The 21035-nt window shown below is 44.7% G+C and overlaps 1 protein-coding gene and 1 long non-coding RNA gene across 22 annotated transcripts in view; one reads left to right on the top strand and one right to left on the bottom strand.

Annotated features, from left to right (window-relative positions):
* The first annotated feature begins 7742 nt into the window (after positions 1–7742).
* On the top strand, positions 7743–13332 carry LOC140624434 (uncharacterized). Of its 2 annotated transcripts, XR_012023925.1 has the most exons (4): positions 7743–8218; positions 10081–10219; positions 11870–12113; positions 12997–13328. It is a non-coding gene; the product is annotated as an uncharacterized lncRNA (long non-coding RNA). The 2 variants fall into 2 exon arrangements; XR_012023924.1 differs by having other exon boundaries at positions 11870–13332.
* ZNF385B (zinc finger protein 385B) overlaps positions 11196–21035 on the bottom strand; it is a 387675-nt gene continuing 377835 nt past the window's right edge. For 9 of the 20 annotated variants that reach the window (XM_072811292.1, XM_072811284.1, XM_072811288.1 and 6 more), the window contains one exon: positions 15466–16021. In XM_072811292.1, the coding sequence (XP_072667393.1) occupies positions 15491–16021 (531 nt within the window). In that variant the 3' untranslated portion in view covers positions 15466–15490. Of the gene's footprint in view, positions 12597–15465; positions 16022–21035 lie in introns of those variants that run through there. The other 11 variants (XM_072811291.1, XM_072811287.1, XM_072811289.1 and 8 more) reach the window with 5 other exon arrangements.

Below are 21035 nucleotides of genomic sequence, written 5' to 3'. Positions count from 1 at the left end.
GCTTTCTAACTTTTTGATTTTTGCTGGTGTACATAAATACAACTGAATTATGAATATTGATTTTATATCATCACTTTTCTGTATTCTCTTATTAATTTGAATAATCAAAAAACTTTGTATCTTAATATCTATGAATAAATAGAATTCGGTATCCTCCTTTCCAATCCTTGTATCTTTTAAAATTTATTTTCTTTACTTAATGTACCGACTAGACAGGTAAATATAGATGGATTAGAATGGGGTACCCCAGTGTGCGAGGAAAGAAGTACCACGTTGGATACATGGAGTTTTTTTCTCAGTACTGATTTTTAAATGAAAAATTTCTAAAATCCCTACATTAAAAACAAGAGTGCAGTAGTTTTTGCTAGATACCCCTTATTAGAGAAGGGAATACAATTTTTTTAACACAAATTTTCTAGTATCTAGTTGAATTCTATCTGGGGAAGAGGAATTGTAGGGGAAAGATTTTAGCCAAAATGCTCGAACATTTTTTACTTTTTTTTTTTTTTATCCTAACACCACACCTGCCTATTTCTTAGAAATAGATGTCATCCCATGAAGGCAATAGGAGGTCAGTGACTGAATTGCTCTTATAATTTGAAGTTTCTGACCAGCTCCCCTACTAGGGACTGAATCTCCTAGATGCTAAATGGCTGAATAATTGCTACCCAGGATTTTTTTTTTTTTTTTTTGCAAGAAGCAGCATGCCAGGGATAGAGAAATGGACTTTCAGCGGGCAATAGAAATGTCAATAAATGACACAGTGGTGGAAAACGCTGGTGATTGAGAAATACTGTCAACTAAATGAGAATCATCACTGCCCAAAGTCTATGGCAAAATGCTTCCCTGCTCTAGAGAAGACATATATTGGGTGGTGAGTTACTAGGATTCATATATTGAATTAATAACCAACTTGGGAGAAATACTCCACCTAGGTGTGGAGCATGAAAAACCTACTACATTGCGTCATCCACCAGGGGGCAATCATGCGATGCCTGGAGGATCCAGTTTCTGAACGCTTGTGGCTGAGAAGTTGAATTGGGATCCAAGTACCAGGGCCATCTTGGAGCTCAAGGGAGGCCAGTTTTCTTCCTCTCCGCTTGACCTGGGGCTCCCAGGTGAGAGGATCAGTCCTGATTCGGGGCAGGGTGTGTTACAGTGGGACCGTAAATTTTATCACCAATCTTTACTGGACATCTTTCAAACCCTTGTCTGGGTGGAACAGACTCATTCATCACTCAGGCTGCCCAGAGACAGTCCCAAGTTTGTCTCAGGTGTGAAGGGAAGCATGCCCTGCACCTGTTAGAGTACAGCTAGAGCACTTTCTAGACAGGACTCGTAGGACATGGCATTAGGTCCTTGTGATTGTTTCCTGGGGAGTTAGTCCCTTTCTTCCAGCTGCAAAGTTTGTGGGTAGGGTGGGCGTCCCTGAGAAGAATCCTGCTCCCTCAGAGGGGAGAAAAGGACAGGAGAACAAACAGAGAGAGTGAACTTTCTTCTCTGAAAAGGACCAGGAAGGTTTAACTGGGACACAGAGCATTTAATGGACTAGATGTTAGAGTTTTAGGCCTGGGAGTGAAGGTTGGCTCTGGTATTCCCTACAAAATGCATGCAGCAGGACAGGGAGGGAGAGATAGACGGTGAGGTGGAGTGTCCCAATGTGCAGAAACAGAAGCATCGTGAGGATTTTGTTTCCTTTTCTACAACGTGGTGGGTAAGAGATCAAAGGGTCCGTTCACATCATGGTTAGAATAATCCTAAAATGTAAAGGCATTTAACCTACTTAGGCTTTAAAACAAGTTGATTACTTTAGCATTTCAGCATTAGTTTCTGTTCTAATCCTTACCTATCTCCCTTGGCTGTTTCTACCCTTTTCAGTTCCTCAGTAATTGTGGGAGGATTTTTTAAAAAAGCTTTAGGTTGGTAAATGAATAGGGAACAAGCTTTTGTTGCAATTGGATAGATAAGGAACTGCATGATTTGTGAGGCTTAGAACAACATGAAAATGCAGGCTTCTCATTAAAAAAAAAAAAGCCAGAAAAATATTGCTGTTAAAAGTACGTATTAGTATAAAGCTTTTCCTTTTAAAACTACTTCATAACTTAAAAGACACAATAGAGATAATCATTTTCAGTAAAATTAAAAATTTGAATTTCACCATTCATCTTTATATTGTGCAGTGCCAATTTTAATAAGTATTTAACTCATATGTGGAATCCCCAGTATTTCACAGATCATACGTACATGTGCATTTCATTCTTGCCTGAACAATTGAAATCACAAAACTGTTTGATTCACTTCTTGTCACCCACACATCCTACCGACACTCTCCCTTTGGCTTTCTGATGAGTGAGGAAGAACTAAAAGGAAAGGAGTCCAGGGCTTGTCCTCTCTTTCCCTTTTCTTTTATGTCATCAATTTATCATATTTTTAGCCAAGTGGTATGAATAAGAAAGAATATAATAGAGTTCTTTGGATATTTGTGTTTCTTAGAATACTATTGCTTGCTTTCTTCATTGGAAGCAAGTTCTGGTTCAATTTTAGTATATGTGCTACTGAAGTGAGCCCAGAAGCTCTGGTTCAAATGAAAAGCATGACTTCTTGGAGCTGTCAGGGTCCCCACTTACTTAGTCTGAAATAAATTGCTATAGAATGAGCACAGGGGCACCTGGGTGGCTCAGTGGTTGAGCGTCTGCCTTTGGCTCAGTTTATGATCCTGGGGTCCTGGGATGGAGTCCCACATTGGGCTCCCCGCAGGGAGCCTGCCTCTCTCTCTGTGTCTCTCCTGAATATATAAATAAAATCTTTAAAAAAAAAAGAGCACAGATTCATGATGTGTGAGAGTTCAGCAAGACCCAAAGCTAGCACAAGTTAAATTTGCTTTGGAAACTACACAGCAACTACCGGTCCTACGTGTAAATGACTGGCAAGGTAGTGTGGACACGCGCACATGCATCTCCTCTACTCTATTGGCTCGTTGAACTTCACTTACAAAACACAAGTTCAAAGATGAAATTTTTGAGAACCAGAGGTGGCAACCGCGGAGCTTTTGACGCACTGCAGCACTTCTGAGAGTGGGGTTTTGTGCAACTGCACCTATGGCTCGTGAGGCTGGCCCTGGTGCTTCCAGATTCCAGCCCGGCTACTACTTGCTCTCTGGACTAGCTACAAATTGAGCTGCTTTCAGAGCTGCCCCTTGGCCTGGACCTGCCTGGGGGGAGCACAGAAGTCGACGCAGCCGCGCAGCAGGTTCTGTGTGGGATTGGGAGGATGCTTCTCTTAGGGATGTCGTGTCTTCTCTCAGACCAGGAAAAGGTCTGAGGCACAGAAGAGGTCACGTAAATGACCTGGAATATGACACTTGACACCTCTGCACTGCTGATGTCCCTCACAGAATCAGGAACTGCTCTTGTCAACGAGAAAATGCTCAACCCTGCTGGAATATTGTACACATCTTGCCAAAGGTCTGGAACGTCCATGGCCTCACTCTCACTTTTATGATGACCCCTGATTCTGCAGCTCTAGCACAGGAACCTTTCCTGTGAACTTTGAATTCCAGCCACCCACCCACCCACTTGCCCCTGGAACACTTCCCTGGCACCTCCAATTCAAAAGAGCCAACTCTGACCTCGTCGCATTCTTAACCATGTCTTCAATCTGGGAGCCTCTCTCCATCCCTCCTGCCCCCGCGTACTTCACTTCTTCGTTAGCTCTCTCCTGTACTTGTCCCCTGTCTCCAGACTCCTCCTTTCCCAAATATCCCCCAGACTGCCAGGAGACTGACTTTTTTTCATCTTGAAAATACAAGGCTTATAAAACATTTTAAGCATTGATGAAGTCTAAACCTCTAGTTGATAGTAAAATTTCTACGCCTGCCACCAAGCTTTGCTAAATTTTAATTTGCCGAATTTGCTTCATTATTTTTTTTTAGATCATTTATTCATGGGAGATACACAGAGAGAGGCAGAGACACAGGCAGAGGGAGAAGCAGGATCCCTGTGGGGAGCCCGATGTGGGACCCGATCCCGGGTCTCCAGGATCACGCCCTGAGCCGAAGGCAGACACTCAACCACCAAACCATCAAGGTGCCCTGCTTCGTTACTTTTTAAAGAAATAAAACATTATTAATATAGCGAGAGCCCCCTGTACACACCCTTCTGTCTCATAGCCCTCCTTTCCCCCAGAGATAACTATATTCGGTGTCTATCCTTCCTGTTTTGGTTATCATACATTTACTATACATGAATTTTTATATGTAACACATGTATTATTATGAATTTTAAAATGTTCACATAAGTGGTATCACAGTGTGCTTATTCATCTGCAACTTTCTCATTTTACTGAACATCGTATTTTTAGAGTTTAATCATGACAAGACTTGCCATTTCAGTAATTTCTTTTTTTTTTTTAAGATTTTATTTATTTATTCATGAAAGACACACAGAGAAAGGCAGAGACACAGGCAGAGGGAGAAGCAGGGTCCCTGCAGGGAGCCTGATGCAGGACTCGATCCCAGGACCCCAGGATCACGCCCTGGGCTGAAGGCAGGCACTCAACCACTGAGCCACCCAGGTGCCCCTCAGTAATTTATTTCAATATTTTGATTTTAGTTTCAGTCGTTTAGTATTTCATCTTTTGAATGTGCCTGATTTGGTTGTCTAAACTTTGTGATCATATCGGTTTTCACCTTTCACTACTACAAATGATATGACAACTAATATTTTGACCCATATTTCCTTGTACAAATTTAAGAACTTTTCTAGAGTATAGCCCTGAAAATGGGATTAGTGGGGCACGTCTCACTTAATCGCACATTGCCACATTGCTCTGTAAAGTGGTTGCACTGATACACATTTTCTCTAGCAGTTTTCACTCTCTTGTTCAACAGCTCTGTTTATGCTCGGAACTGTCAGCATTTACATTTCTTTTTGTCACAGTGTTGGGCCTGTAATAGTATATGCTTGTCACTTTAATTATTTCCCCTGATTATTAGGGAATATATATTACCTTTCTGTATGCTATTGGCCAGCCAAGTGTTATTTTCTCTGAATTGCCTGTTCATATCATTTACTCACTTTTTCAGTTGTTGTTACATTGTTTGTTTTTTACTTATTGGTTACAGAAATTTGTAAAAAAAAAAAAAAAAAAAGAAAGAAATTTGTAACTTTGATGGATTTAGGTATTATTTCCTAATTACATATGCATTAATGCTTACAATATTCTGACTCCTAGTTATGCTGTAGGCATGGGTTATGGGTGCTTCTATTTCCTTTTCTTGTTGAGTTTTAGAGAGTATGGGGAGAGATTTGGATTTAGATGTCTCTTATAATTCAATATTCTGTAGAATTAGTTTGTCTAATCCAACCCCCACCCCTCCAAAAAGAAAAACTACTCCTTTGTGTGTGTGTGTGTATGTGGTTTTTTGTTGTTTTTTTTTTTTTTAGGATTTTACTTATTTGTTTGAGAGAGAAAGAGGGAGAGAGAGAGAGTATGAGCAGGGGGAGGGGCAGAGGAAAAGAGAGAAGCAGACTTCCCACTGAGCAGGAAGCCTGATGCACACTTTATCCTAAGACCCGGGGATCATGACTGAGCCAAAGGCAGATGCTTAACCAACTGAGCCACCCAGGCGCCCCTTATCTTATTCTTTCCTTTTGGATTCTTTGTCTGCTTTATTCAAGGCTCCTGGGTCAGTTGGGGTCGGCAAGGTTATGGTGAAGTAATTCCTATATGGACTTAATATAACAAAGCTTTATTTCTTGGCCACCGCCATATTCCACAGGAGTTGGTGGGGGGCTCTGCTCCTTGTAGTCACTCAGAGATAAAGGCTCCATCTCACATGCTCTTCCATGATCACGGGGGCAAGAGAGTTATACACAGGCTCCTAAAAGTTCTAGGAAATGAAACAACTTTTATTCATAATTTATTGAAGCGATCACCTAGCCATGACTAATCTCAAAAGTGAACGAGGAGATTTGAAAACAGTCCTAGTGACAATGACTACCTGTATTTCAGTGTGTATAGCATTAACTGGAGTTTGATATTTGTCTGTAGTTTTAAAGTACAATGTATGCAGTGAAATAAAAAAAAGTCATCCTCTAATGAGTTTTGACAAATGTGTAAACCTTGTAACCCAAACTCTTATCAAAATATAAAACATAACCATTGCCCCAGAAAGTTTTGTTGTGTCCCTTCCTAACCCATTCTGACACTAACCTACACAGATAACCCCATCCTGACATTTTTATCAGTACAGATTGGTTTTGCTGATTCTGGAAAGTTATAAAAATAGAATCATATCATATTTACTCTTTTGTGTCTAGTTCCTTTCATGACGATGTTTTTTATATTCATCTCTGTTGTTGAGAGTATGAGTAGTTTGCTTCTTTTTAATACTGAGTACAATTCTGTTGTATGGATAAACCATAATTTGCTTATCTCTTGTCCTATTGATGAACCTAGGCTTCTCTAGTTTCTGACTCTTATAAAATTTCTGCAAACATTCCTGTAAAGATATTTTGTGGACAAGTGCTTTTATTTCTCTTCATTAAGTATTCTGGGATGAGATTGCTGGGTCATAGGGTAGACATGTTTAAAGTCAATGACATTTCCAGACTTTTCCCAAAGATATCACACCATTTTACATCCTATCAACAATGTATGAGACTTTGAGTTGTTCCATATCATTGCCAATGTTTGATATTATCTTTTAAATATCATGATAAATGATATTCTAAATATGATAAAATGATAAATCTTTTAAATTTGAACCATTCTGGAAGTTTTGACAAAGTGGGATTTTATATTTATTTCATTCTATCCAGAACTTGCTGTACTTTTTCAATCTGAAAACAAGCTTTTCATCAATTCTGCAAATTCTATCATTAGCGCTCAAAATGGTGCTTCTCTCTCATTTTCCATAGCTTTCCTTTAGAACTCCTATTAGATGTACATTACAAATTTTCATTCTATTCCACATATATTCTTTCACATTTTCCAACTTCTTATATCTTTTTATTGAATTCCAGGAAATGTCCCGAGATTTCTTCCTTTTTACTAATTTTTAAAAATTCAATTGTGTCTAATTTGTTTAACACATCTATTGAGATTTCTCGTTTTGACTCCTTTTCCTCTTTTTCTACTTCATAATTTATCTTTTAAAAATGTATTTGTTATTAAGTCTATTTGTCCTCCCATTTGTTTTGTTTTTTTTGTTTGTTTGTTTTTGATGAATCTTACTCAGAGTCTATTGCTTTTCTGTTTATAAACTTGGATCTTGATCTCAACATTAGCAAAACCTTATCTGTAGGAATTCTATATAGCTTTTTATTTTTGCTTTCATAGAGGTTTTATAATTTTTATGCTAGATTCCCTAGGATGTCACTGGTAGGGACCTTTTTTTGTTTGTTTTGGCTCCCTGACTTGGGGTCTCTGGACATTGAAGACAGTATGTATTTGACTCCATATTCACATTAGGGCTGCCCTAAAGTTAAAATTTCTTAGGAGAGATTTTATTCCTTGCAGAGCCTATAAACCAGCTTTGTCATCTTCTTGGATTGACACTTCCTGGTCTGTCCCTTTGAGGTTGCAGTTCTTTCAGAACCATGGCGGTATGTGGCATCTCAGTTGCAAACCCCTACCTTGTTGGAACACCCTCCTCTATGTCCCTGTCATCATTAGATCCAAGTTCCATGTTGCTAGGATTTATTATTCCCTGTCCCCTATGGCATAATCATCATGTGAGATTTCAATTCCTTCTTCATTTTTGGCCTTGGGGGGTTTTAATACTTTGTTGAGAGTACAGATCTTCATTTAAATAGATATTTATTATGTCTTACTCTGTATTTCTAGGTGTTTATGGTAATTAGAAAGGCTTAGAAAAAGGTTATTATGGTACATAACCTCCAAATATAGCAATGATTTTTCCCATTTTTATATGCTTACACTGTTTCTTCCATCAGTAAGCTGAATCTGTTTTGCCTCCTTCTGTGTTTTAGCCAATAGGATGTGGTAGGAATAATATTCTGGGATTTCTGAGCCAGGATCCTAAGAGTTCCATCAACTTCTGCTTTCTTTCCCTTGGATCCTGGCTACCATGCTATAAGAAAATGCAGGCTAGACTAATGACTGATTAGTGCCCACAGGGAGAGAAGTGCTGGGGGACCAGAGGGCGTCTTTGGACATACCGACTCCACCCAGCCCAACTCTCAGCTAAATGAAGGTACGTTATAACCCTGAGTGATTCATGTGAAGTGTAGTGAACCAGCTGAGCCATGCTAAATTCTTGACTGACAAGATCATGAGAAATAAATTGTTGCTTTAAGCCTTTACATTTTTAAGGTGATTTGTTTCACAACAGATAATGAGTACCTGCCAGAAAACGTGAAGGATCTTTCTAACATGCAAATCTAATATATTATCTTTGATGCCTCTCATACCCATGGTGTAGTGGAAAAAACAGACATGAACACATATAATTTAAATATGATTTAATAAATACTCTAATAAAAGGATACACACAATGCTAGGAGGGTCACCCAAGCCAGCCCTGTGGAAGGGGCAAAAGGGGCCAGTCACATAGAGTTAGTTATTCATAGTTCTGTGTTTGACTAACACTCCTGTTCCTTTTAGACAAGTGACTATGTCTCATCATTTTTGAATGTCTATGGCCTAGAATGGTTTTAGGCACATAGTTGGCATAGGATTGGTGAATGAACTTAATGTGGTCTATTTTGGAAAAACATGTTAACCATGTTGTTCCTACTCTCAACTTACCAAAGGTATACAATTGATACAGCATTAAAATAGATTTTCCATGACTCAAGGTTCTGGCACCCATAACTGAATAGTGACATGGTGTGATTTCAAGTGCCTTATGAAATAAAACCTCTAGCATTCTTTCTCATCTTCTGGCTGGAGTCTCAGATTTCAACATAAGTATGCTATTCCTTTAGCTAAGGGCTTTGAGGCTGGCCCAAATATATCTCTCCATTCCCAGGGGAAAAGTATCTCTTTAAGCTGTGATGAGTTACTTCACTGGTGTATAGACAGGTTTTATATCTTTCCAGGGAGCTTGTTTAAGTGGAAAAAAAGAGGAATAGGAAAACTTAGATTGTGAAGGGAGCTGCTAAAGACGGTCATTCCTTAACTATAGCTTAGCTGAGGGACTGGTCCTGGGCGTCATGTTAAACATGAAAAAGAGAAAAGTAAATAGAAAGACAGTATATATTGTTATACTCCACATGTGCCCATGCACTTACCCAACAAGGGACAGAGTGTTCATTTCTCTGAGAGTTTAAAATCTGTTATTTTATTAAAAAGGACTTGGTATACTTGTTCCATAAGGACATATAGTTGTTCTTGGTATGTTGGTTTTCTTTAAAACATTATTTAAGATAACTGATTTTTAGAAATCGTAGTAAAATACGTAAAATTTACTATTGTGATCATTTTTAAGTGTACAGTGCAGTGGCACTAAGTACATTGACATTATTGTGCAACCATCAACACCTTCCATCTCCGGAACTTTCTTCATTTTGCAAAACTGAAATTCTGTACCTATTATACAATTCCCCATGTGCCCTCTACCCAGCCCCTCTAAACCACTATTATACTTTCTGTATCTCTGAATTTGACCAGTCTAAGTACCTCAAACAAATGGAATGATATAGTATTTTTCCTTTTGTGACTGGTTAATGTCTTCAGGTCCATCTGTGTAACATATCAGAATTTCCTTCATTTTTAAGGCTCTATAATATTCCATCGTGTGTCATACCACATTTCATTTATCCACGCATTTATTGATGGGTGCTTGAGTTGTTTCCACCTTTGACTGTTGTGAATAATGCTGCTGTGAACCTGGGTGTACAAATGTCTTTTCAATTCCTTGCTTTCAACTCTTTGGGTACTTACCCAGAATTGTAGTCGCTGGGTCATATGGTAATTCTATTTTAAATTTTTGGAGGAACAGCTAAATTATTTTCCATAGCGTTGACACCATTTCACATTCCTACCAACAATGCGCGAGAGTTCCAGTTTTACCACATTCTTGCTAACACTTGTTATTTTCTCTTATTTTGATAGTAGCCATCCTAACAATGTGGAGTGGTAGCTCATCGTGGTTTTGATATGCATTTCCCTGGTATGTTGGTTTTTATGACCTTCTTTCCAATGTTTGTTATTACTTCTTCTAAAGGAGCCAGACATCCCAAGACATAGAAAGGTAATGACATTGGAAAAAAAGATAATCCCTCCATAGTAGAAAATCAAAATGGATTTTGGTGTCTGATGGTGAAAACTTGATATATATATATATATATATGATACATATACACATGTGATATATGATATATATAAACATATATATAATTTTAATACATGTAAATATTAAATATATACATATATATGATATATGATATATAAAATTATATATGATATATTATATTTATATATAATTTTAATACATGTAAAAGAGAGGCTCTGAATTTCCTTTCATGGTCCTTTAAAGACTGAAGTCCTGGGGCTTCTGGGTGGCTCAGTGGTTGAGCGTCTGCCTTTGACTCAGGCCATGATCCTGAGGTCCTGGGATCAAGTCCTGCTCAGGTTCTTTTCAAGGAGCCTGCTTTTCCCTCTGCCTACATCTCTGCCTCTCTCTCTGTCTCTCTCTCATGAATGAATAAATAAATACAATCTTAAAAAAAAAAAAGAAAAAAAAAAGAGAAGAGTCCCTTGCTTGGTGCTGGTGGCCTCTAGGCTGTCCCAGAAGGCTGTGGATTCACTTGCCTTAGTCCCTGGCCTATAGCATTTTGAGGAGGTTTAAGAATAACTGGTTACCTGGGTTCTGTTTTCAGTGCCATGGAGTCTCATGACTACATAGAATTCCTAGCTGGAGAATTTGAGCACTAAAACAGTTTCAGGGGTTCCTGTTGATTCTACTAGGAGGCCCGGGAAGCAGCAGCACAAATCACAACTCTCTCATATCCTGTGAACTCAGTTTAACCGTCAAGAGAATGGCCTTGAAAAACAGAGGGCTCTAGGATCACATTGAACTTTAGACTCTTTTATTACAGGCCCAGAAGAAAGGAAATATTTATTATGTGTTAAGGCTTTAGGTTAGATATGTTTCCCATAGAGGCTTATAAGTTATGTATTACTTTGTCTTATTAAAAAAAAAAGGTTAGTAATTTTTCAAGGTCACATAACTAATTAGTGCTAGAAACAGAACTAAAATCCAGGTTCAATTCTAAACCATGGTACCTCTGGAAATGTCTATTACGCACTGGGCATAATTATGCTATTTTTATTATACTCCCTTTAATGACTGAAAAGAGATCATCTTTGCAATTCATAGATTACTTCAGTATCCTTGGAAGTATTATGGAATTTTGAAAGCTCTAAATACAACCCAGTTGAGCAAGGGTGCTGATTCTGGCTTGATGCTTATTAAAAAATGAATAGCTGGATGTTCTATGATTTACTTACAAATGCTTGGTCTTCTCCAAATCACAGAAGTAGACTTGGCATGACCTTGTGTATCAGAATCAGAGTCCAGAAAATGTAAACCCCAGAAAAATTAGGATTTTTATCTTTCAAGCTCTTTGTGCAGTGCGTTGACTATAGCAAGGCGGTGCAAGCCAAGAGGTAATTATACCGCTGTGTATGAGTTTCTGTCCTAATACCATTTTGTTTACTTCACGTACATGTTGACCAAAGAAACATTTAGAATATATAAAAAATATAAAGCCTGCCCTATAATAACACTCAATTGTCTGTCATATGATGACAGTGCTCAGGGGCACCTTTTATCTAAGGATTTCACAGTGCTTTATATGCTCATTAACTCACAACCCATCTGTTTTGTTCCATTTTATAGCAGAGAAACGGAGGTACCACGGAAATCACACAATATGTTGGTGCAGTAGCTGAATAGAGGACTTTTCAGATTCTGAGCATTCAGCGTGTTCATTCCTGACTTAATATGAATTCACCAGGGGTGGTGAGCAAGGAACATGGTGGCTGTACTAAATGCTCCTTTAGTGTTAATTCATTTATACCTTTAAGAATTCTTTGAGACGGAAGCTTTTATTATCAGCTGCAACAACTGAAGACCAGAGAAGGTAAGGGATTTGCTGTTAATTTACAGTGAGTGTGGAGCTAGGATTCAAACCAGGCAGAGCCCATGTTATTACTCATTGCCTCACACTGCCTCTCAAGATAGTGGAAGGCCTTGTACTTTTAAACATATTGGAACATAGTGATTCTAGAGAAAGCAGTCACTTTGCTCTGACATGTGTAAAACTCTGTATCAGTGAATTAATCAGCGTTCTCCAGAGAAACAGAAGAGGACGTGTATGAATACAAATACATAAATAGAGAGATTGAGAGAGAGAGACTGATGGGTTTTAATGAACTACCTTATATGATTGTGGAGGCTTTCAGTTTCTGGTAAGTTCAAAACTTCAGGGTAGGTGGGGAGGCTGGAGACCCAGGGGAGAGCTGCAGTCTGATCCCAAGGCAGTCTTTTGGCAGAATTTCTTCTTGCTTGGAGGAAGTTAAGTCTTTGTCTTGGTAAGACCTTCAACGGATTGCGTAGGACCCACCTGTATGAGGAAGAGTAATCTGCTTTACTAAAAGTCTATCAATTTAAATTGGTCTCATATAAAAAGCACAGTCATGGACACATCCAGAATGACATTTGACCACATAGTTGAATGCTATGACTCAGCCAGATTGACCCATAAAATTAACCACCACAATCAGACAATATCAGGGGGCAGTTTTCCTGATGATCACTACACCCTCATCTGACCCTCCAGTCAGAATGGGGCCAAAGCTTCAGTTTCTGGGTGTGAATTAGCCCTTAGAGCCTTGCCTTTATAATCTCATGGGCTGTGTGAGGTAGAGGGCTATCCCCAGGACTGTCTATTGTTGGCTTTACTTATCTTGAGCATACTGTTGGGGATCTGACCCTGCAGTCAGGGTCCATCTTTCCTCCACTAGTCATTTGTCCCAGCTCTGGGTTATGAACGATCTTCACTGTGGATTTTCTCCGTGGTCTGATCATGCATTGATGCTCTCCTCCATTTGACCTTCCCTCAGACACGCACCTGATTTTGCTTTCCTGCCCTGTGTGGCTGGTTCTCTCTGCTTCTCAAGGTGACTAATCCAAGAAACCTAGAAATTCTAAACATAATTCCTAACTTCCATGGGCACAAGGGAAGCAAAGCTAAATTGTCAACTCTTTTAAATTTAGGTCTTCTAGTTTAAGCCTCTCTGGAGATCATGCTGGGCACTTATTAGTTGTTCAATAAACTGATGAATCTATTTATAACTTTGGCTGACTCCTTTGGCTTTTCTGTTTTCTCGTCTATAAAATTGTGATAATATTACTTGACTTTTCAGGTGTGTTAGTAGGTACACATGAGAACATTCACATTAAAATGCCTTTAGAGGGGATCCCTGGGTGGCGCAGCGGTTTGGCGCCTGCCTTTGGCCCAGGGCGCGATCCTGGAGACCCGGGATCGAATCCCACATCAGGCTCCCAGTGCATGGAGCCTGCTTCTCCCTCTGCCTGTGTCTCTGCCTCTCTCTCTCTCTCTCTGTGACTATCATAAATAAATAAAAAAAATTAAAAAAAAATGCCTTTAGAAGTAAACTTATCATGTGTCTGTAACATCTGTACTTTCTAGAAGTACTTCCTTCCCTATGGCTCCAGAGCAGTGAATAATACCTTGGTCCCCAGAACAGTGACAGGGATACTTCAGGCCACATAGAAGAAGGAAATTATGAAACTAGTAGGAAGATGAGGGGGTCAGAGGGAGCTATTTAAAGTGGGGGTGTGGGATGGGGGCAGCTCTTGGCACCCCTTAGATGGTGCCCACATTTTGCCTCCACAGAAGATGCTCTGTTCCATGTATATGTGGATGTACTGCCTGGATTCTATTTAGGAATGAAATAAACTAGTTAAGAAATTATGGACATTTGACTGGTACAAATGGGACAAAAGAACACTTAAAAATGATGCTGCAAGAGTATCAACTTCAAGAATATTTCTCAGCCCACAGCAAAAGGTTGCGTTTAAGTTGGTCACGACAAACTCGAATTTATTAATCATATTAAATGGTTCCATAAAAGATAAAATAGAGCCCAAAAGTATATAGGAAAATAGCATGGGAGAAAAATCAAATGAAAAAATTAAAGGCAGGTGCTGACCCAGATATGGATTAAATTAAAAAATAAATACAATTAATATTTGTATTTACTGAGCAATCAGTGCTATACCAAATATGGTTCTAAGCTCACTTTATGTGACAATTCATTCAATTGTCATAGCAATCACATGTGGAAGATGAGGAAACTGAGGCACAGAGAAAGATGAAGGCTTTGCCCTATGTCACATGGTTAGCACGAGGTAAAGCTGGATCTTGAACCCAGTCAGGCAGTTGGACTCCAGAGCCTATGCTCTTAACCAGTAGGCTAGATTGAGGAACGTGCTCTTTGAATATGAATATCGATCCATACAAAATCGAGGTAGTATGGTCATGATTATGACTGGAAGGTACAGTAGAGATAATCTATCTGAACTCTTCATCTTCCGGGGTACGGGGGGGCTCAGTGGTTGAGCATCTGCCTTCGGCCCAGGGTGTGATCCTGGGGTCCTGGGATCAAGTGCCGCATCGGGCTCCCTGCATGGAGCCTGCTTCTCCCTCTGCTTGTGTCTCTGCCTCTCTCTCTGTCTCATGAATAAATAAATAAAATCTTAAAAAAAAAAAACAAAAAAAGAACTCTCCATCTTCTACCTAAGGGAATGGGACAGGTTAACTGACCTGCTCAAGCTCACAGGTGAGCTTATTTGCTGTATTTGAGGCATGACGATTGTCAGCCCCCCTGCATCACCTTCACCTCTTATATTGAGAGCACAGACCCTAATAACCATCGTGTTGCAGTTCTGTTTCTTGCCATCGTAAAACTGTTCAGTGCATTGAAAGAAAGAGAATGATAGTAAACCAGAGAAAGGAGCTAGAGAAATAAATAGTGGCAAAAGGACAACAATCCCTCCATTAGTGAGCCTGTTTCTTGGAGTAGCTTTAGCCCTAGGACGGCCTGGTGGGTGTAGCTTCCCGACAGTGCGGGCTTGGATGAACACCTGCACATGGAGAGGCTGCCTCCCTCCCCCACCTCACTCACCTCCTTTCCAAGAGGTGTCCTTCAAGGACTGCTCTCGGTATTTATTTTAACCACCATGATAATGTTAAACGGAGAGATGCTGAAAACACTAGTTTTTTTGAAAGCCTCCGTTCTTTACTCCAGAAATGCCTCCATATCTTAGACTAACTCCAGTTCCAAATCACAAATAGTGATTTAAAGGTACAGTGTTTGGGTGTAACTTGGATGTCCCTGGCTCTCCCCGGCTGTGGGAATAAATGAGATCACTGAAGCGTTTGCATCCAATTTTTACTGACTTTTGACCAAGCTGGTGGCCTTGCTTGCTTGGTCAGTTCCCTAGCTCCCGAGGCCTTGGTGGGCCTCCGCCAAGTGTTCTACACGTGTGGCACCTCTGTGACATCTGTGTTCTGCTGGGCACAGCTGTCCAGGGCTGATGGCTGTCCTTCAAGTATCTGGGTGAAGATGAGACTATCTTTTTCTCACAGTGAACTCCAGACACAGGAGACCACAAAGCAGTGTCATTTGGTGGCCACAGAGTTACAGGGTTGGGTACAGCAGCCTCCTCTAAGAAATGGAGGGTTGTGGGTCCATATGCACGTTTTTCGTGGAGAGAGTCCAGTACTTCCAGCAGATTCTCAGGGAGGCTGTGAACACTCTCGGCCCCGCCTCCAAGTGGTGCCTCTGCAGCTGCTGATCCCTGGTGGCTCCACTGCCACCCCCTCCTCCAGGTTAGGGCAGTGGGAGGAGGCTTTGGCTCAGCTCTGCAGAGAGGTTTTTCTTGGAGTCCTCTTCCCCCAGCTGCAAGTTGGTTAGATACGCCTGACCCAGAAGAAGACGGTGTCTCCATCGGCCATCGTTGCTACAGGAGTTTAATTAAATTTAGAAAAGGTAAGTTTGCACATTTTATTGCCAGTCCTCCTGCATTTGTAGCAGAGGTTGTATTACCATTTTAAAACAGCCTTGGGGGAAAAAATCCTCTTTCTGAGAGCGAGCGACAACTTATTCTGGGGAAATAGGAGTGGTAATGGAGAGTGTTGATTTAATTAATTTTACTGCCTATCTACATCGCCTGGGAACAGGTAAAATAACCAAATGAAATGGTAACATTTCATCTTCATGATCCCCACAATCAAGTCAGGAGGAATTTACTAAATTGTGGAGGCCACCACGTAAGGCATCGTTCAGAGAATACTAATGAGATTTCGAGGTCCCAGGCTTCGGGGCTCGCCTGCCACGGGCTCCCCGAATCCCAGCTCCAGTGGGCCCGCGGGCATTGGTAAGGCCACAAGCGGAGGATGGTCCTCAACTTGGGGACACACCCAAGGGGTGTGGGGGGAGGGGGTACAGGGTCAGGGAGGACTTGGGAAGAGGCATTAATTAACTCTGTAGGAGCCTCAATACTTCTTTAATTCCCATTGGTTCATGCTGAATTCCATCCTTTTCCTATTTTTTTCCCTCCGAAGTGGTTCCCCTCATCAACATGTGGCCTGTTCGTCCTTTCCCAGGACACCCCATTTCCTTCAAAGTGTCTTTGGGGACCGCAGGAAATGGCCTCCCACCTAGTTGTGGGGCAGCAAGCCCACGGGCCATCCTCCTCCTTGGGCAGCCAGGGTTGCAATGGTTCCCGTCTGCCCCCCCCACCCCGCCCCCCAGAAGGATGTGAAAAGGGCACTGCATTCAACAGGCGTCGCTGCAGGTTTCCGGGACCTGTGGTGAAGACAGCCAAGGACATTGCAGTCTCTCCAGGCCCTTCGTTCACCTGCAGGAAAGCAGTGTCCCCACCTGTCCACAGTGGCTTCTGATCTCCTTACCTGCCGGGTCCCCCACCCCCTCACCCCCCATCCCTGCGACAGCCAGCCCTTGACGTCCCAGCCGTGACTGCTGGGTGCAAACCCTGCTCGGCCCTCCCGCGCCCTCGCTCACAGGTGACGGGGCTTGGCTTTCAGGTGTGAGGGGATGGAAGCACACGTGGGAGGCGTGTCTCCCGTGGCCCAGGCCGTGCACAGCTGCGTGGCAGGAGGGCCAAGACCTGGCCAAGCCCTGGCCGCTGAGGCTCTGGGCCTGGAACGTAGGTTTCTCAGCCTTGCTGTAGTACGTGTTGTCACGGATGCAGAACCCGGAGGCCCCCTACTTTTCTCAGAGATGCTCATGGTTGGGGCACGGGGTGATCAGTCATCAGGGCACCCCTAAATGAGAAAGCCCTATGCCAGAGGATTTGTGCCCGGCAAGCACAACGGGGCAAAATTCAAAAGCCGCAAGGAGAAAGTAGGGCGAGCACCCCCTCCTTCTCAATGTCCCTAAATACGACCTCTCGGTTTCGCCGACTCCGCCCGGGCCCTGTGCTGGGCCCAGCGCCAGCGGGTGTGCAGGGCTGGTGAGGAGCCCGGGGCTCGCCTCACAGCACCTGCTCACAGGGGCGCGGGGCCCAGGGCAGAAGTCGGGTAACACCAACACACCGGGCTGGTAACTTGCACACTCAGGGCAGATCATTCACCACCGACTTGAGACTGTGCAACATATGCCATGGTTCGGAAGCTTCCATGACTTCTTAGAAGTAGGATCTCCGGTCATTATTTATTAAGTATGTGGGTTCAGGGTTCACATTTCCCCGCCGTCGTTATCACCAGGATACGGCAGTAAGTGGCTCAGTGCACCCAGATACTGCTTTTTGCTCTGAAAACCCTCCTGACCCGAATACATGGACAATTTCCTATGGCGATTTTGGGGGTCACAATCTACACAGGAATTTGTGTAGATTGTGGGCATTTGCATAATTAAAATCACTCTGCTCCAGCGCCAATGCTCTACCAGATTACTCTGTGCTGCTTCGGGAATTTCATATTTAGATAAGGCGTTTTAGGATCGTGGCCTCCAGAGTTCACACTTTTCCACCCGAAGTTTAGCGATAGATTGGTAACATTGTCTCCTCAGATTTCAGGTGCCGAGGACACTTCCAACGGTCTAGACATCACTGAACTAAAACCCCTCTCCTCCCCCACCACTCACATGCCTGGGAGGCTGGTCGTTCACTCTGTCCTCGGGCTTGGAAGATGTATTTTGCTCACGAGGAACAGTGATGGGAGGCGCCCGGCTCTCCTGCCTTCATAGATGTGCTCCCCTTTCAGCCCCAAATGATCAGTCATCTCGAACCTGGCTCCTATTGAGGTCAGCTGGAGGGTTTGTTTGCTTTCCTATCAATGCCGGGGGCTCCCCACCTGAGATCCTGGTTCAGCAGGTGCTGAGACCATGGCTCCAATGGTGTTTCAAAATTAATTAGTTAATTAATTTGAAAAGATTTTATTTATTTGAGAGAGAGAGTGCAGGAGTGGGGAAGGGGCAGAAGGAGAAGCAGACGCCCCGCTGAGCAGGGACACGGGATGGGGGGGCAATCCCAGGACCCCAAGATCCTGACCTGAGGGGCGGAAGGCAGACACCGAGGTCAGGAAGCCTGACCGAGCCCCCAGGTAGGTCTTGAAACCCCCTCCGGTGATGCTGAGTCAGGATGATATTCTGTGGATTAAACTCATCTGGGCAGTATCAGAAATAAAATCAATTCCCGTTAATGCAGACACGTGTAAAAACAAATCGAGTACCTGAGCCTTGGCTCTCTCTCTCTCTCTCTCTTTTTAAGATTTTATTTATTTATTCATAGAGACACAGAGAGAGAGAGGCAGAGACACAGGCAGAGGGAGAAGCAGGCTCCACGCAGGGAGCCTGACCTGGGACTCGATCCAGAGTCTCCAGGATCACGCCCTGGGCTGAAGGGAGAAGCTAAACCCCTGAGCCACCCAGGGATCCCCAGTCTTTGAAGATCCTCGTGGGCGGCCTCGGTGCCAGGTGGGAGTCTCACTGACTTTAGTGATTTTCCACACAGCGTCTGGCACCTCTTGGTTTGTAGAATGAATTAAGAAGAGGATTGTTTACTTGTTTATTGTAAGCACTTCATTTTATTAAAGATTTATTTATTTATTTATTTATTTATTTATTTATTTATTTATTTATTTATTTATTTATTTATTTGAGAGCGTGGGGGGGGGGGGCAGTCTTCAGCAGGTCCCGTGCGCAGCGCAGAGCCTGAAGCAGGGCTCGATCTCGCGGAGCTGAGGTCGCAGCCCGAGCTGAACCCGGGTCCCAAACTCCCCCGAGCGCACCAGGCGCCCCAAGAACATGACGATTTTTAGCAAGCTGCTGTGCTCGCGGGGTCCGGCCGTGGGGCCGCCCCTGCGCACCCCGAGGGGCAGACAGGCCGGAGCCACCCGCCGCCCGCCGCCGCCCTGGGCTCCGAGCTCTCCTGCCGCCGGCTCCCCCTCGCCGCTGGGGGGACCTGGGGGGCCGCTGTGCGCCGTGACCCTACAGAAGGGGCGCAGCGGGAAAATAAGCAGGGGAGCCCCGGGAATTCCGTGGCCTGCGACCGTTTAGGAGGGGGGCACACCCCGCTCCGGGCGGGCCTGGGGGGCGCTGCCGGGGGGGGGGGGGGGCGGGGGGTCGGCGGGCGCGGAGGGCGCCTCCTCCTGGGCTCAGCCCCGCGGGGCTGCTCCTGAGCGCGCAGGGCACGGGCACGCGCACGGACACGCCCAGGGGCACGCGCAGGGCACGGGCACACTCAGGGGCAGGACACGAGCAGTCACGGGCGCGCACCGGGCAAGCACACGGGCACCGACACGCACACGCTGGACACGAGCAGGGCACGGGCACGCGCACGGACAGGACACATGCATATGGCACGTGCATGCGCAGGGCACGGGCATGTGCAGGGGCACCGACACGCGCAGGGGAGGACACGCACAGTCGGCACGGGCACGGGCATGGCACGCGCAGATGGCACGCGCACGGACGCGGCCAGGGGCACGCGCAAGGGCAGGGCACGGGGCCGCCGCTGCCGCCGCCTCCAGTTCTGGTTTCCGCCGCTCGTGGGGCGGGCTCGGGGCGGGCTCCGGGGCCTGGTCGGTCGCGCCTGGGCCGCATCACGGTCTCGGCCGCAGAGCCCACTCTAGTCCGCCGTCTTCTTTTCCACCACAAGGATCTCCCCGCGCGCAAACCTGATCATGTGGCCCCAAGTAGAAATCCTGGAAGGACGGCGCAGGCCCCAGGACTGGGGCCCAGGTCTCCCCGGGGTTCCTCCCGCCCGCGCCTGCCCCTCCCTGGCCGCTGGCACGTCCTGGGACCGCTCACAGTTTCCTGCACACCCCGTATTTCACACGCCTGCGCTTTGGCGCACGCTGTTCCCTCTTTCCGCGCTGCTCTTCCTGCCCTTTGAGCGATCCTGGCATCCCGGACGGCCTGCTGGCACTTCCTGATGCGCACGCGCCCCTTCACCCCGAGGCCTAGGTGTCCGCGCCCCTGCACCCCGAGGCCTAGGTGTCTCTGCATCCCTGCGCCCTGAGGCCTAGGTGTCCGCCCCCCTGCGCCCCGGGGCCTAGGTGTTTGCGTCCCTGCACCCCGAGGCCTATGTGTCCACGTCCTTGAGCCCCATGGCCTAGGTGTCCACGTCCCTGCGCCCCGTGGCCTAGGTGTCTCTGCACCCCTATGCCCCGAGGCCTAGGTATCCGCGTCCCTGCACCCCGAGGCCTAGGTGTCCACGTCCCTGCACCCTGAGGCCTAGGTATCCGCGCCCCTGCACCCCGAGGCCTAGGTGTCCACGTCCTTGCGCCCCATGGCCTAGGTGTCCACGTCCCTGCGCCCCGTGGCCTAGGTGTCTCTGCACCCCTGTGCCCCGAGGCCTAGGTGTCTCTGCATCCCTGCGCCCTGAGGCCTAGGTGTCTGTGCCCCTGCACCCCGAGGCCTAGGTGTCTCTGCGCCCCTGCGCCCCGAGGCCTAGGTGTCTCTGCATCCCTGCGCCCTGAGGCCTAGGTGTCCGCCCCCCTACGTCCCGG

This window comes from Canis lupus, chromosome 34, assembly GCF_048164855.1.
Source record: "Canis lupus baileyi chromosome 34, mCanLup2.hap1, whole genome shotgun sequence".
Classification (NCBI taxonomy): Eukaryota; Metazoa; Chordata; class Mammalia; order Carnivora; family Canidae; genus Canis; species Canis lupus.
This window is presented reverse-complemented; position numbering and strand designations above follow the sequence as displayed.